Source organism: Etheostoma cragini, chromosome 10 (genome assembly GCF_013103735.1).
Source record: "Etheostoma cragini isolate CJK2018 chromosome 10, CSU_Ecrag_1.0, whole genome shotgun sequence".
NCBI lineage: Eukaryota > Metazoa > Chordata > Actinopteri > Perciformes > Percidae > Etheostoma > Etheostoma cragini.
In genome coordinates this window covers 23779981-23792693 of record NC_048416.1, presented here as the reverse complement: position 1 = coordinate 23792693, position 12713 = coordinate 23779981, and the positions used below count along the sequence as shown (strand labels likewise).

The 12713-nt window shown below is 39.2% G+C and overlaps 1 protein-coding gene across 6 annotated transcripts in view; it reads left to right on the top strand.

Annotated features, from left to right (window-relative positions):
- Positions 1-12713, top strand: part of si:dkey-237h12.3 (teneurin-3) — a 143887-nt gene that overhangs the window by 86911 nt on the left and 44263 nt on the right. For all 6 annotated transcript variants that reach the window (XM_034883312.1, XM_034883309.1, XM_034883310.1 and 3 more), the window contains 5 exons: positions 569-779; positions 1857-1958; positions 3148-3342; positions 4477-4677; positions 10172-10357. In XM_034883312.1, coding sequence (XP_034739203.1) covers positions 569-779; positions 1857-1958; positions 3148-3342; positions 4477-4677; positions 10172-10357 — 895 coding nt within the window. The remainder of the gene's footprint in view (positions 1-568; positions 780-1856; positions 1959-3147; positions 3343-4476; positions 4678-10171; positions 10358-12713) is intronic.

Sequence of the window (12713 nt, the reverse complement as noted above, 5' to 3'; positions counted from 1 at the left end):
TTTGTATCCCATTTAATTAAAAGCAGATAGTAAAAATGTGTATAAATGTCATGGAAGAAACCTTTTCACTTAGTTTATCCTTTTATATATATTTTGTGCAGGTACACTAGCTGTGAATTTTAAGCACACGCATCTACACAGTACATTATGAGTGTTAATTTACCGGATTATAATAAGCACATTGCCTAAAGTGTACTCCTGTCAGAGTTAACAATATATTTTTGGAATATTTTTTAGCATTAGCCCCAGAGCCATATCAGCTCTATCAGTACACAAACAACTCTCCAAACAACATCTATCAACTCCAAATAACTGTCACTGAAAAATCAACATTTATTATACTCAGATATTTGCTGGGTACACAAACCTGTTCTGGTTGTGTCTTGCATTATGACTTTGAAGAGGAACTCTTCAAAGTTAGGGAAATCAAGAGAGGTGCTGCATACAGAGCAGCCAATAGAAGCAAATATAAACTCTCTTGCCTATTTACTGCTTGGTTAAATTATACCAACATTAAAATACCAATCATCTGCATCTGTCGAAATCTGTTTTTGATTTTGTTTCGCAGTATGAATTTGTCGAGCTGTTGGACGGCACCCGGCTTATTGCCAAAGAGCATCGGACTCTAAGTGAATCAGAGACAAGGACCTGGCTGGATCATCCAGTCACCGTCCACCAAGCCGGATTCATCCAGTACCTGGACGCAGGAGTGTGGCATCTTGCGTTTTATAATGATGGACGGAGCGCGGAGATAGTATCCTATAACACCATCATCCAGGGTACGAAGACACACATCTGCTGCCAATGAGTGTGATTGGAATTATGTGTAATGACATGTTTGGAAGATTTTGATTTCTCTAAACAGCTGCGCCTGCAAGAGCAAACATTAAGGTTGTTGGAAACTGGCTACCACACAAACAAACTGAGCTTTTTTAAACTGTAAGCCACCTAGGAGGCAGATCTAAGTTTCCATTGGAGGGTAGTGGATAATTGTGCTCAACACTATAATACGAGACCATACAGCGCATTGATCTTCCCTCCTAACAACCTCTTCAGTGTTCTGAAGTCTGGGAAATTTCCTTGTGGGTTTTGCGGTAGGAAAAACACTAAGGTTGAGTTAACGTTTTTCTATTTCCTTTGGGGCATTCCATTGATCCAACCCTACAAATATGAAGGTATCGATGTGTGAGGTCAAAATTGCCTGGGTCCGACACTGGCTCAATGAACATCCAATACAAGTCAGAGTAATAACAAAAAAGTTTGCCCTCTTAACGCCGATCAAAATGAGGGCTGTGGTCTTTTGGGTGTGCCGTTCATGAGCGATGGTGTGTTGAATGAACACAAGATCTGTCTGTAGGATATGTCAGATTAACTTCAACTCAGAGAGGATTTGAGCGGTAAACACTCAGGAGAATGCATTGCTTTGGCATGATCAGTCAGTCAAGGGGTTGAGGAGAGAGGATGAGGCGGAAGAGACAGTAGGAAAGCACACAAAATGTGTCAAAAAATTGAATTATTTGGTCTAATTTAAATGCCAGTGTGACTTTTACTCAACATGGCTTAGATGGGAAGAGCAGCATACATGTTATGGAGGCTTAGACCTTAGTGGGACATGGATGGACAAATAGCTGTAAATGTATGCCATGCCTGATATGAGTACTGGAGAAGGGAATGCTTAGAAAGCCTAGATTTATGCAGGAAAAAAGAAAAGAAAATGTATTATCTTGGTTGTTTAGCAGTATTTCTTAAACTGAACTGCTGTCAAATGGCACATTAAGGAGGGATTTCCGATTTGCTGTAATATGACAGCCCGATGAGTTATTAATAGTTGGACTTTCTCACTGCTGTTCCAACAGAATCTGTTACTGAGTGCACACACAACTGTTACGGGAACGGAGAGTGTGTGGCGGGATCATGTCACTGCTTCCCAGGGTTCATAGGGCCGTACTGTTCCAGAGGTAATTATTAAGCTCATAATAGTACTCTTATACTGTCCATTCATCACATTATTCAAAACATCAATGTAAATTGGTTTGGTTTCATTGGGTCAGGTTTCTGAGATGTTTTTGTTTAATTCCAAAACTATGTGGTTTAAGTTCCCCTTGTGGATCAATAAAGTATCTATCTATCTATCTATCTATCTATCTATCTATCTATCTATCTATCTATCTATCTATCTATCTTTTTGTTCTAATACTAATTAAAATTGTTTATGCTCAAAGCATTTTCAACAAATATATTAAAAGCAAAGCTGTACAAATGGTGTCTTAAGCAGCTAGATTGATATATTGTAAAATAAAAGTTCATTGCAGACATGTTGATGTCAGCAAATGAGTTATAAAGAATGTCAATACAGAAATGATATAGATATGTTTAAGAAAAACTGTCAACATTACGTACTTTGTCTACTGGAGAGCACTGGCAAGTTTATTTTGATATTTCTCTCTAATAATCCATTAATAAATCATTGTAAATAGAATGCACTGAGCACCAAAAAAAAATTCCTTTCACATCCATTGTATTTGAGTAACGCCCAAAATCTCAGAAACACATATATGTTCAAATCTGGCCAAACCAAAGCTATCTCCATCTCCACATGCCTGAGTTTACAGTGATAGTTTAAATTTATTAGAACATGTTCCTAGACTTTTTTGCCAACATTTAGTCATGTCTTTGTGCTATATATGTAGCTGTAACGTGTGGGTGACCAGTAACATCCTGAAGTCTCCACTGGTTGCCTAGCAACTGGGCCAATTAAATAAATAGTACATTCATATCTGACATAAAGCCCTGCATAAAATGGCCAATTGTTGTTTTTGTGCTTCAGTTTTTGAACGAATTAAACAAACAAGGTCTAATGCGCCAATAAGTGAGATGTAGAGTTGCTGTGAGGCAGATGTTGTTACCTTGAGCCAAGCGCTCTGTTTCCCCGTTTCCAATCTCTAAGCTGTTGGCATCTTTCTCCAGCTTCATATTTAACATACAGACTCATCATACTCTGCCAACAATTTGTTTTTTTAATTAAAAAAGAGATATCCTTGAAGGTCATTTGCTCAGATCATCTGCTTTTAAAAAAACAATTATACCAAAACCCCCAGCCCTGATGTTACACAAGAATTATTCTTTAAACCTGTTGTCTTTCCTCAGCTTCCTGTCCAGTCCTGTGCAGCGGCAATGGCCAGTACACCAGGGGGCGCTGCCAGTGCTACAGTGGCTGGAAGGGCACTGAATGTGACGTTCCTGCCTCCCAGTGTATTGATCCTCAATGTGGGGGTCACGGACTGTGCGTGGCGGGCAACTGTGTGTGCAACACCGGCCACAAAGGACCCAACTGTGAACAAGGTAAATGGGGGGAAAATAAACCTGGAAGCATCTAGATGCAACATCCTTCTGTGTGAAGCTCAGGGGGAATCGACACAGTCCGTTGATGAAACAATCGGGTGTTTTCAACTCCACTGAGCGGATAATGCTTTGGATGTTGTTTTTGATACTGTGTGTATGAATCAACTCCCTCTTAGTGTTTAGACCACATGAGGGTACAAGCTGGAACAGATTGTGCAGGGCCCGTTGACGCAGTCACCTATTGGATTGCTCCACAGTTGAAGACACCTGTTAAAATCGATCAGTCAATGGCATCTGTTCCTCCGTTATTGAAAAAGAGCTTCTTCGTCTTTCTTGTCAACCTTTTCCACCTCCCCCTTCTCTTCAGTGCGTTTAACTTCATTGATCCCCATGCAGACAAAAGACAATTATCAGCTCAGATTTACATGTGCGGCTCATTGACTTTACTGACTTAGAAAGCTATTGATTTAATAAAGGAGTATACAGTGGTTTTCTTTTAAGTGAAGCAATAAGGGAAGGAAACAAAGATGGGAGATGTTATCATTTGTAGTTTAAACCTTGCATGTAAGGGCTCCAGTGTGATGAATTAGTTCAGGTAAATAATCAATATCAGTGTCCAAGCAAATGTGGAAATGCACAGAGCAATCAGCTCCAGAGGAAGCACAATGACGTTGTTGCAAATTATCCCTACGGGTTGATTACGTTGGTCATAATTGCCAATTATTAACCTAGATCAGCCAGTTGATCTGCAAATTGTTAATAGCAATTGATTAATTGATTATATCTGTCAAGACACTAATTGTGCCCCTTTTCCCAGTGCCTATAATGGAACATAATTATGCTGTCAGTATATTGTAAGTACCCTAAAATATACCATAAAGGAGCTACAGTAGTAGAACATAGGGAGGCAAATTACTACCAGCCACCACTAAACACTACAACATTTTCAGCTGTGGCTCACCAGCTATCATCTGGCAGTATTTTCACATTCTAAGAAAAAAAAAATAATAATATTATTATATAATATTGGCTGCTGGTAGCAGAGTCAAAGTAGCCCAGGGTTAATAAGTAGGTTTGATGTCCTGTCTAGAAGTGGTAACTAACATTTTATTGTCCTCATTTTTGTGTTCTTAGTCGACTGTGTGGACCCGACGTGCTCCAGTCACGGAGCCTGTCTCCACAGTGAGTGCCACTGTAACCCGGGCTGGGGAGGGATCAGCTGTGAGATCCTGAAGAGTACTTGTCCAGAACAGTGCTCCAGTCATGGCACCTTCAACACTGACTCCGGAACCTGCATTTGCGAGGCTAACTGGACAGGGGCTGACTGCTCCATAGGTAAGAACACAATCCACTTTCATTTCAACACATAAAGGTATTTTGTGTTTTTCACTTTTCACGTGACATACAAAGTAATTAAAAGGCATATTGATCAATTCCAAGTATGTCCAAAGGTGTACATTTCATTCATTCATTCAGTAATTGATGCCATTAGTGCAGTGTTACATGTATTTGTACAGCACTTAAAAATCTTTGCAACCAGTGCAGTCAATTCTATAATGCCTTTTTTGTAGAAAATGTTTGAGTTTCTCAAACATGTAACTGGCACCAAATTCTGTATTTACTCCAAATAAAGTTCCCACTTGCTGTGCACAGACACTGCAGACACCAGGTGTCCACGGCTGCAGATGCCTAGACGTTTATTAACAAGCTCTATATCAAACAGTAAGTTATGACTACACATGGGTGTCTTCTTAAGAAAGTTTGGTCGTTATTATTCAGGTTTGGAATCTGGAAGTATGAGTGGGGAAATTTATTATAGGCTTTAATCCTTACGGATTTCAAAGAAAATCACAAGTTTAGGTTATTAATCATGTCTGTTTTTGAAATATCATTTAGTGAAAATTGAAGAACAATTTGTTTACCTAAATGAATATGTCACATATTGAAATGAAGCTTGTTGAATAATATACTGCAGACCGTCACATCAGTATCGTTCAGCTTTCCCCCCATATGTACACATCCAGGAAACAACATTATTAATTGAAAAGTCTGGATTTGGTCCAAAGATGATACATGGGTGCCTGACTTACTGAAGGTTTTCATCTCTTGAGTTATGCATACATGCTACAGTACTGTCAGTGCTGTGTTTTATGAGCCCACAGTTACATCTCTCCTACATTACATTACCTTCAGTAAAGTTTTCCTTTGGTGCTAAGATTTTAGGAGACATACAGTATATATTTTCAGTAATGCCTTAATGAAAAGAAACTATTATAATAAAGAGGCTGTGCTAATTCAATATCTGTATTTTTAAGCAACTTCAGTAATCTATGTTAGGTCAAAAACTTTTATGTCTTTTTGCGCAACACAAACAAATGCCTTAAACCTCTTAGTTGTTCTCCAAGTAGGAGTAAGAACGGAACCTGGTTTGCAGATAGCAAAACCCATAACCAAAGTAGTCTTTGTTATGAAAAGACAGATGTTGATATCAGAAAGCCAGGAGTCACGCATGCTTGGAAATTGTTATAAAACAAAAGAAAAGGACTGAGGGAAAAGCTCCACTTGGACTGCTGCTCATATTTAGTGTTCTTTACTACACTATGTTCACCAGAGAAGTTAAAGGAGCGTGTTACGACCCAAAGTAGTCTAGGGGGGAGGACGCAAACAGCTTAAAATAATAAACTCGGGACAGAAAGCAAACGTTAAATAAGGCAATTTTATTGTGCCCGCACAACAAGAGGCAACAAAAAATAATCTTCAAAAGGAAGATGACAACAGGCACAGGTATAGTAAGGTTTGGTTTAGAGCAGGTCCCACAGCAGCTCCTTGCAGGTCTCTATGCTGGCTTCCACAGAAGCCTCTCTCCTCTGCACACAGCCATGCTGCCCTCTCTTAAGCTGTGGGGCACTGATCAGCTGATCAGCCTAAGCTGCTGGGCCGTCATCAGCAGCACACACCTCCAGAGAATCACAAAGCACAACACGGCACGTGACAGGGCGCTATGCAGTTCTGGCCATTTCTTTGCTGTTTTCTCGCTTTTTGCTCAAAGGTTTCTTTATAGAGCTCCACCTACAGCCTCGTAATTAATAGGTGGCAGCTCCAATGTTGACTTGTGTCTGACTCCTCGCTTGGTTAGTCCGCCCTCTCCTCTTTCTCTGTTCCTTGCTTTCCTAAATTTCTGTTTCTTTTTTGCCGGCTTTTTTGCCCACTCAACTATGACGATGAAAAACTCCATCTTAGCCGAATCCGGAATAGGCGTTTTGTGTGCAGTGTCGTGAAGCAATTTGTCACATCGCAAGAACGGATTTCACGTGCTGGCCAAGGGTTGCAAGGTTGGGTTTTCCGTTGGGCTCTAGGGGGGAGAGAGACTACCACCATTCAACTCGAAAAAAGTCATATAACCATTCCAATGACTCCGAAACTGTTCAGTTAAGGTAAATTAAGTTTTTTTAAAAGCCACATAGTTCGCCTTTAACATAAAAAAGCAAAGTCTGTGATTTTGCATCAGTCATGTCTCAAGAACTGATATTGATTATCAAACAATATCAAGCAACGTGTAAATCTCTGTGATAATCATCAGACATAGTTTTGATTTGCTTACAGTTTGGTAGGTGGACCCTAACTAAAATAACGTAATTATGTTTTGGAATAAATAAATTACGCTATGCATGTGATCACACCCTTAAAGTTTGGTAATCAACACTTGTAGCATGTGCATATTCTGATAACAAACCTTTGAATGCACACGTTATTCTTATGAGACCAAGCATATGTTCTCTTTGGAATTTCAACACAAATGTTTGCTGTTTAAAAAGACAGATTTGTTCAGAACCACTGCTAGTGTGTTTTATAGAGGCTTCAGCTTTTTCAAAGGAGAGGAACAATCGTGTATCCCATCTGTCCGCAGCAAAGCGTCTTCATTTGTTACCAGCTTTGTATTCAGAAGGCTTGGCTTTCGATACAGGTAGGTGACATGTTAGTTCAAAGGCTGGCCCCTCCCATCTGTTATCTGTGTATGAGGTTCAGGTGATTTATGTCCCGTTTCCTACCTCCAAATAGACTCATTCTCTGTATGGAAAACCCAGAGAGACACGCTGAGTCAAACAATTAAAAACAGAAGTTGCAGTTTGTTTCTGTCGGTATAAAAGGTTGTTACACATATTTCTCCTGGCTGAAATTCAATTGAAAATTAAACCATAAGGAGGCTTGATGGTGTGTTCGAGATGATAGATGTGTGTTAAGACCACTTAAAGCAGCATGCAGCCTGTTTGGTCGGTGCCCAAGAAGAATGATTGTTTTCGTGAGAAGGGATTTTTTCCTTTTCTTTTCTGTCTTGCTTTATTTATTGGTTATTTGGTTGAAGTTTTTTTTTTTTTTTTTTTTTAATTCCAGACACAATTCTCTCACTCAGCAAGATACCTCTGGCTTGTCAATACTAGAACTGACTGAATTAGTGTGATCCAGAAGTTACGGTTTACCCACCTGGGTGGGTGGAGAATTCCTTCTTAATTAATGCTGCGGTTCTTCTTGAATTAAATAAACTTTAATTAACAAGCGAGTAGCATGGATCGACCGCCCACAACCCCTATCCAGCTCGAGTCAGGGGCATGTTAAAGGCAGATAAACACTTTTGGACTAATGAAAAATTGATTGCATAGATTCTATGGGAAGGAGGTATCCCTTTGGAATCAAATGACTCCCCTCCAGAGGCATGCTTAATATTCTACAGTGTCAGCCCGACTTAATCAGAACTATCCAAGGTCTCTCAATCGAAGAAAAACTCTATACAGAGAGCTGGAAACGGACTGTTAAAATAGCCACAGTCAAGAGGGAATGTGGGTAAAGCAGTAAGGGCTAGATTAGCTTAAAAAATAATACAATTACATGAACAAAATGGGTAGATGTTTTATCTATGGCTTGTTACATTTTTGGCAGCAGAATGTCTCTTGGCTTATTTGCTTTTCCTGCACTCCATACCAAGTTTTTAAAAAGTCACAAACTTTTCGGTAATGGGGCTATATACATTTCCTGGAGCATTTCAAATTTGAGGAAATACATGAACTACTTTCCCCTAGCACACTGACGGCTGTTGTCATGACGGAAAGCTTTACAGCTTGTCTGTTCAAACGCTTTGATCGAAGCTCTTGGTTCCAGCAAACAAGCATTTCTTTTTCTCTTACAAGAGCAGCCACAGCTTGTTGAGCGTTAGCTTTAGCCTGGTAAAGACTGATCTACTTGCCACCCATGGATTCAATCATTTGATTTCTACTTCTCTGAAGATAACACGGATTCATAACAGATGCTCTGCTGTTTTCGATGCTCCGTACTTGAAGAAATCATGTTGATCTAACATCCCTCAGAGTCCAGACATAAGAGCCTGCTTAAATCCCTAACCCTTGCATCAGTCTGCCAAGACGCCATGCAAATGGGCTTTCAGAATATGTAAAACCTGAAGTGTTTGTTTTGTAAGTGTTGCACAAAGATGCCCAAAGTAATTGCTGTGCTTTACTGTTCTTCTGCCTGAACTTCAGACTTTTGAGCGATGACAGGTTTTTATTTTATTCTGCACTGCATTGAGAAATAAAGTTGCCTAAATTACTTCCCACTCTTTTTTAAGATTAGTTAAATTGGATTCAGGAAGAAAAATTACAATAACAACCTCTGTTGCTCTTCTTCTCATGGGCATGGACAGCATGTATTTTGTATTGTTTCACTGTGATTATTCAGAGCAATACTTACACATGGGGCAAGGTAGCAATGGTGCTACAACCTGGTGTAGTGCATCACTCCTTGCTTTATACAGGGTTAATGTTTAATTGTAGACTGCCCGTGTGTAATTAAAATTACATTACATCAGCTTTGATGCCATTCAGATGGTGAAAAAGGTTCTAACACTGATTGGAGCCATTTGTTGATTAGCTAATTAAAGTCCTCCAGAATGTGTTGCCAAGTAGATTTCTTTTACATAAAAGAGATGTAAAGTGAATCAGATATCTTCCATCTGCCATCATAAGGACACACACACAGTTTCTTTTTGCTTTTCTGTTTAAAGTTTCATCTCTTTAAAGTGCATTCTGACATGCACTCATTACGTTTGAAACGGCTTTAATGGAAGCTGACAGCACTGTGTTGCTGTGCTGTATTGTGGAGTACATGGTTTACAGATTAAATGGCAAGCACTGAGAATTTAAGAGACTTTATTCATGCTGTAACCCATAAAAGTAACAACACTGTATATCAAGATTAATTTCATATTTTTTGGGAGGAAGATTTATCCTCTCTTTTTTATTCCTTCGCAACTGTTTATTGTGTATTTTGGGAAAGTGGCAGCCAAATATAAGTTGATAAGGGATTCTGTTTCAATGCTCTGACAAGTCGTAAGTCAACAGTTTGTCCTGCTTTACAAACATTCATTAAAAACAATCCATAAAGCAAGAGAAAGTGGTAAAGTCCTGAATTATTCCCCATGTCATATAATGCTTCTTAAAATTTCCTTTTTAATAGATGTCAGTAATTATAAGCCTCTTCAGATGAAATATATTAGACATGTAAGCCTCAATTTCTTTTGTTCATTTAAATATGTTTACGATTTCAGGATTTTCTATAACACATTTTTCAGGAATAGTGTTGAAAATGTGTTTTATTTGCAGTTAAATTTATATGCCCACTTTAACCAATGGAGCCAACACTTCTCAGCAAACATCAGAATGTTTTTCAGTAGTGGCAGCTACATCAACATAGATTACAAAAATACACCATTAAAGAAGGAAAAAGGGATTTTTCACATAGCAAAACATACATAATTCTGTGGCTTTTTCCTTTGCAACAGAGGTGTGCTTGGTGGACTGTGGTCCCCACGGCTTGTGCATCAGTGGTGTGTGTCAGTGCGAGGAAGGCTGGACAGGACCAGAATGTGAGCAGAGGGACTGTCACCCACGCTGCATCGACCACGGAGTCTGCAGAGAGGGCAAGTGTGACTGCCATCAGGGCTGGACGGGTGAACATTGCACCATCGGTGAGCCACGGTGACACATGCAGTACTGTACACCTACACACACACATTACAAAAGGGCACAAACTTCATAGGTAATGCATTTATGGACAGGCTTAAAAGGGCACCGTTGGAGTGTGAATGTCAGTGTTATAGTGCAGTTTCAAGCATCTGTTGGAAAGACTCAGATCATGGCACAATTCTGTTGCTGCCTACCTACTCCATACAAGTACCTTTACATGACACTACTGGTGACACACACCTAGTGATAAGGACTTTATGGTAAAATTGTTGTACTGCTTAAAGTAATCTGCTGTTTCAATTTATAGAGATCACTGAATCAAACATTGTGGCTGCTAGCCAGGATCTTCATCATTGGATTTTTCTGTTTTTGTGCATGTTGCTCAGCCACAGTCATTGATGGAAAGTAAAATATACTCAAATCCTGTATTTGAGTATACTCCTAATCCACCAGATTTCAGAGGGAAATATTATACTGTTAGCAAACATTGCTTGTGAAAATTGTACCTTAATATTTTAATTCCAGGACCTTTACTTATAATGGACTGTATTTACATTCCTACTTTGACTGAAGTACTAACTATGGTGACTTTTACTAAACACATTAACAGTTCAGTTTTTCTAATTTGTTTGCAAGCAACTACCTGTTGCAGCTTCCGGAAACATCACCTCCTGTTCAGCAGCAAGCTATCCTAAAACCCAACACTGTAGTATATGAAGAGGTTTGAATGAATTAAATCAAACCAATTATGGCAATATACAGTATTTAATTAGACTTTTCAACATGCTGACAATGTTACCTTACAGTAATTTTTGAATACAGAATAAACTGAAAATGAAAACAGAATACTTTGGCAAGCTATTCTTCACTATTCTTCTCTCTTTCGTAAAATTTCTTTTTTTTCATTTTGTCACATCAACTTTGTAATTTTTCCATCATCCATTTAGATATTCCACCTTTTGGACTGCTGAAGTAATCCTCCTGTATTAGAAAGTCAGGGGCAAGTATGTAGGGAGCCGAAAAGCCAGGGGTAGGCCTCTTTGGAATATCATTTTTCTCTGAAATGGCAGTGCTTCACCTGGAATTAATGAGGATAATGAGTTCTGAGACGTCCCTTCCTATTGACCTTTAACTCAAACTTCCTTGACACCTTACCCCTGTCAAAGGTCCTATAGTTAAACCTTAACACACCACGTCAAACAGCATTACCCAAGTGTCATTTCCAACCTCTCAATGATGACATACTCCTTGTGACACAAAGATCCGGCCCTCCAAACTATTGAACCCTAATTATGTATTTACAAGTTCTCTCATCAGCGATTCCCTGTTCACAGCCCCGATCCATCTGGGGTGAGGGGATATTGCAGTGAGAGAGTTGTTGGAGGGCTCACATTCCTGAACTTATTAATCTTTCCCTCCTCAGGGCCGATTGTACACCATTCATTTCCTCTTTCTTTCCTCCTGTTTAAGGCTCCCGTCAGGAAAGTAACTCTTGCTTTGGATGCAGCGGCGATGAATAGGCAGTGCGTTACCTTTTCTAGAAACGGGTGCTTATTTTGTCTTTCAAACCCTGAATAACTGCCATTTGCACAAAGCATCTTTTAATCACATTACATGGACAGAACTTGAATAGAGGACCTCCTCGGCCATTCCTTTATCACAAGCATCTAGATCCTGTTTTATATGCAAGGCTTAACCCATTGTAACTGCTTTCTCAGCACTGCAGTTTACCACTAAGGTGTTTTTTGATTCGTCTTAGTCTACTGCTGGATCTTTTCTGTGCAGTTGTTGAAATCACCGAATTGGAGATGACAGCAGCATTGAAAGAAAAAAAAATGGGTTGGGCCTGCTGCTTCATGATGCGTTCATAACAGACTGAGGGTGAGACTACATGCCAGGCAGACAGTAAAATGTTTTGCAGGCCCAGATGAAACTGGCTTGTGTTGTCTGAAAACAAAGAGTGTTTTAACAACCAGATATCAAGAGGAATCGTGTGATCTTCTTTGTGTTAGCCTGTCTTGCTTTGGCAAAGCAAAGCAGATGGAGAGCGTTAACAATGAATATTTTACAAATCTTAATTCATTTAGGTTGCTTCCTATGGACAGAAATATAAAAACCACCTAAGGCGTTTTATTTTTTTATTTTTTTTGACTATGGACGCATCTATTATTCTGATTAATCACTTTCTGCTTTAATTAACATCTACACTCTAAGTCAAATACTGGATTTTTCCCCTTACTGCAGCTGAACTATGAATCTACTTCTTTAAATCTGCAGCTTTTGTCTCTTTTGTATCCCTCTCGCAAACCAGTTTTCTATGTGTTTTTGCTCTTTGGATTTCTTTACCTAACTCCTACT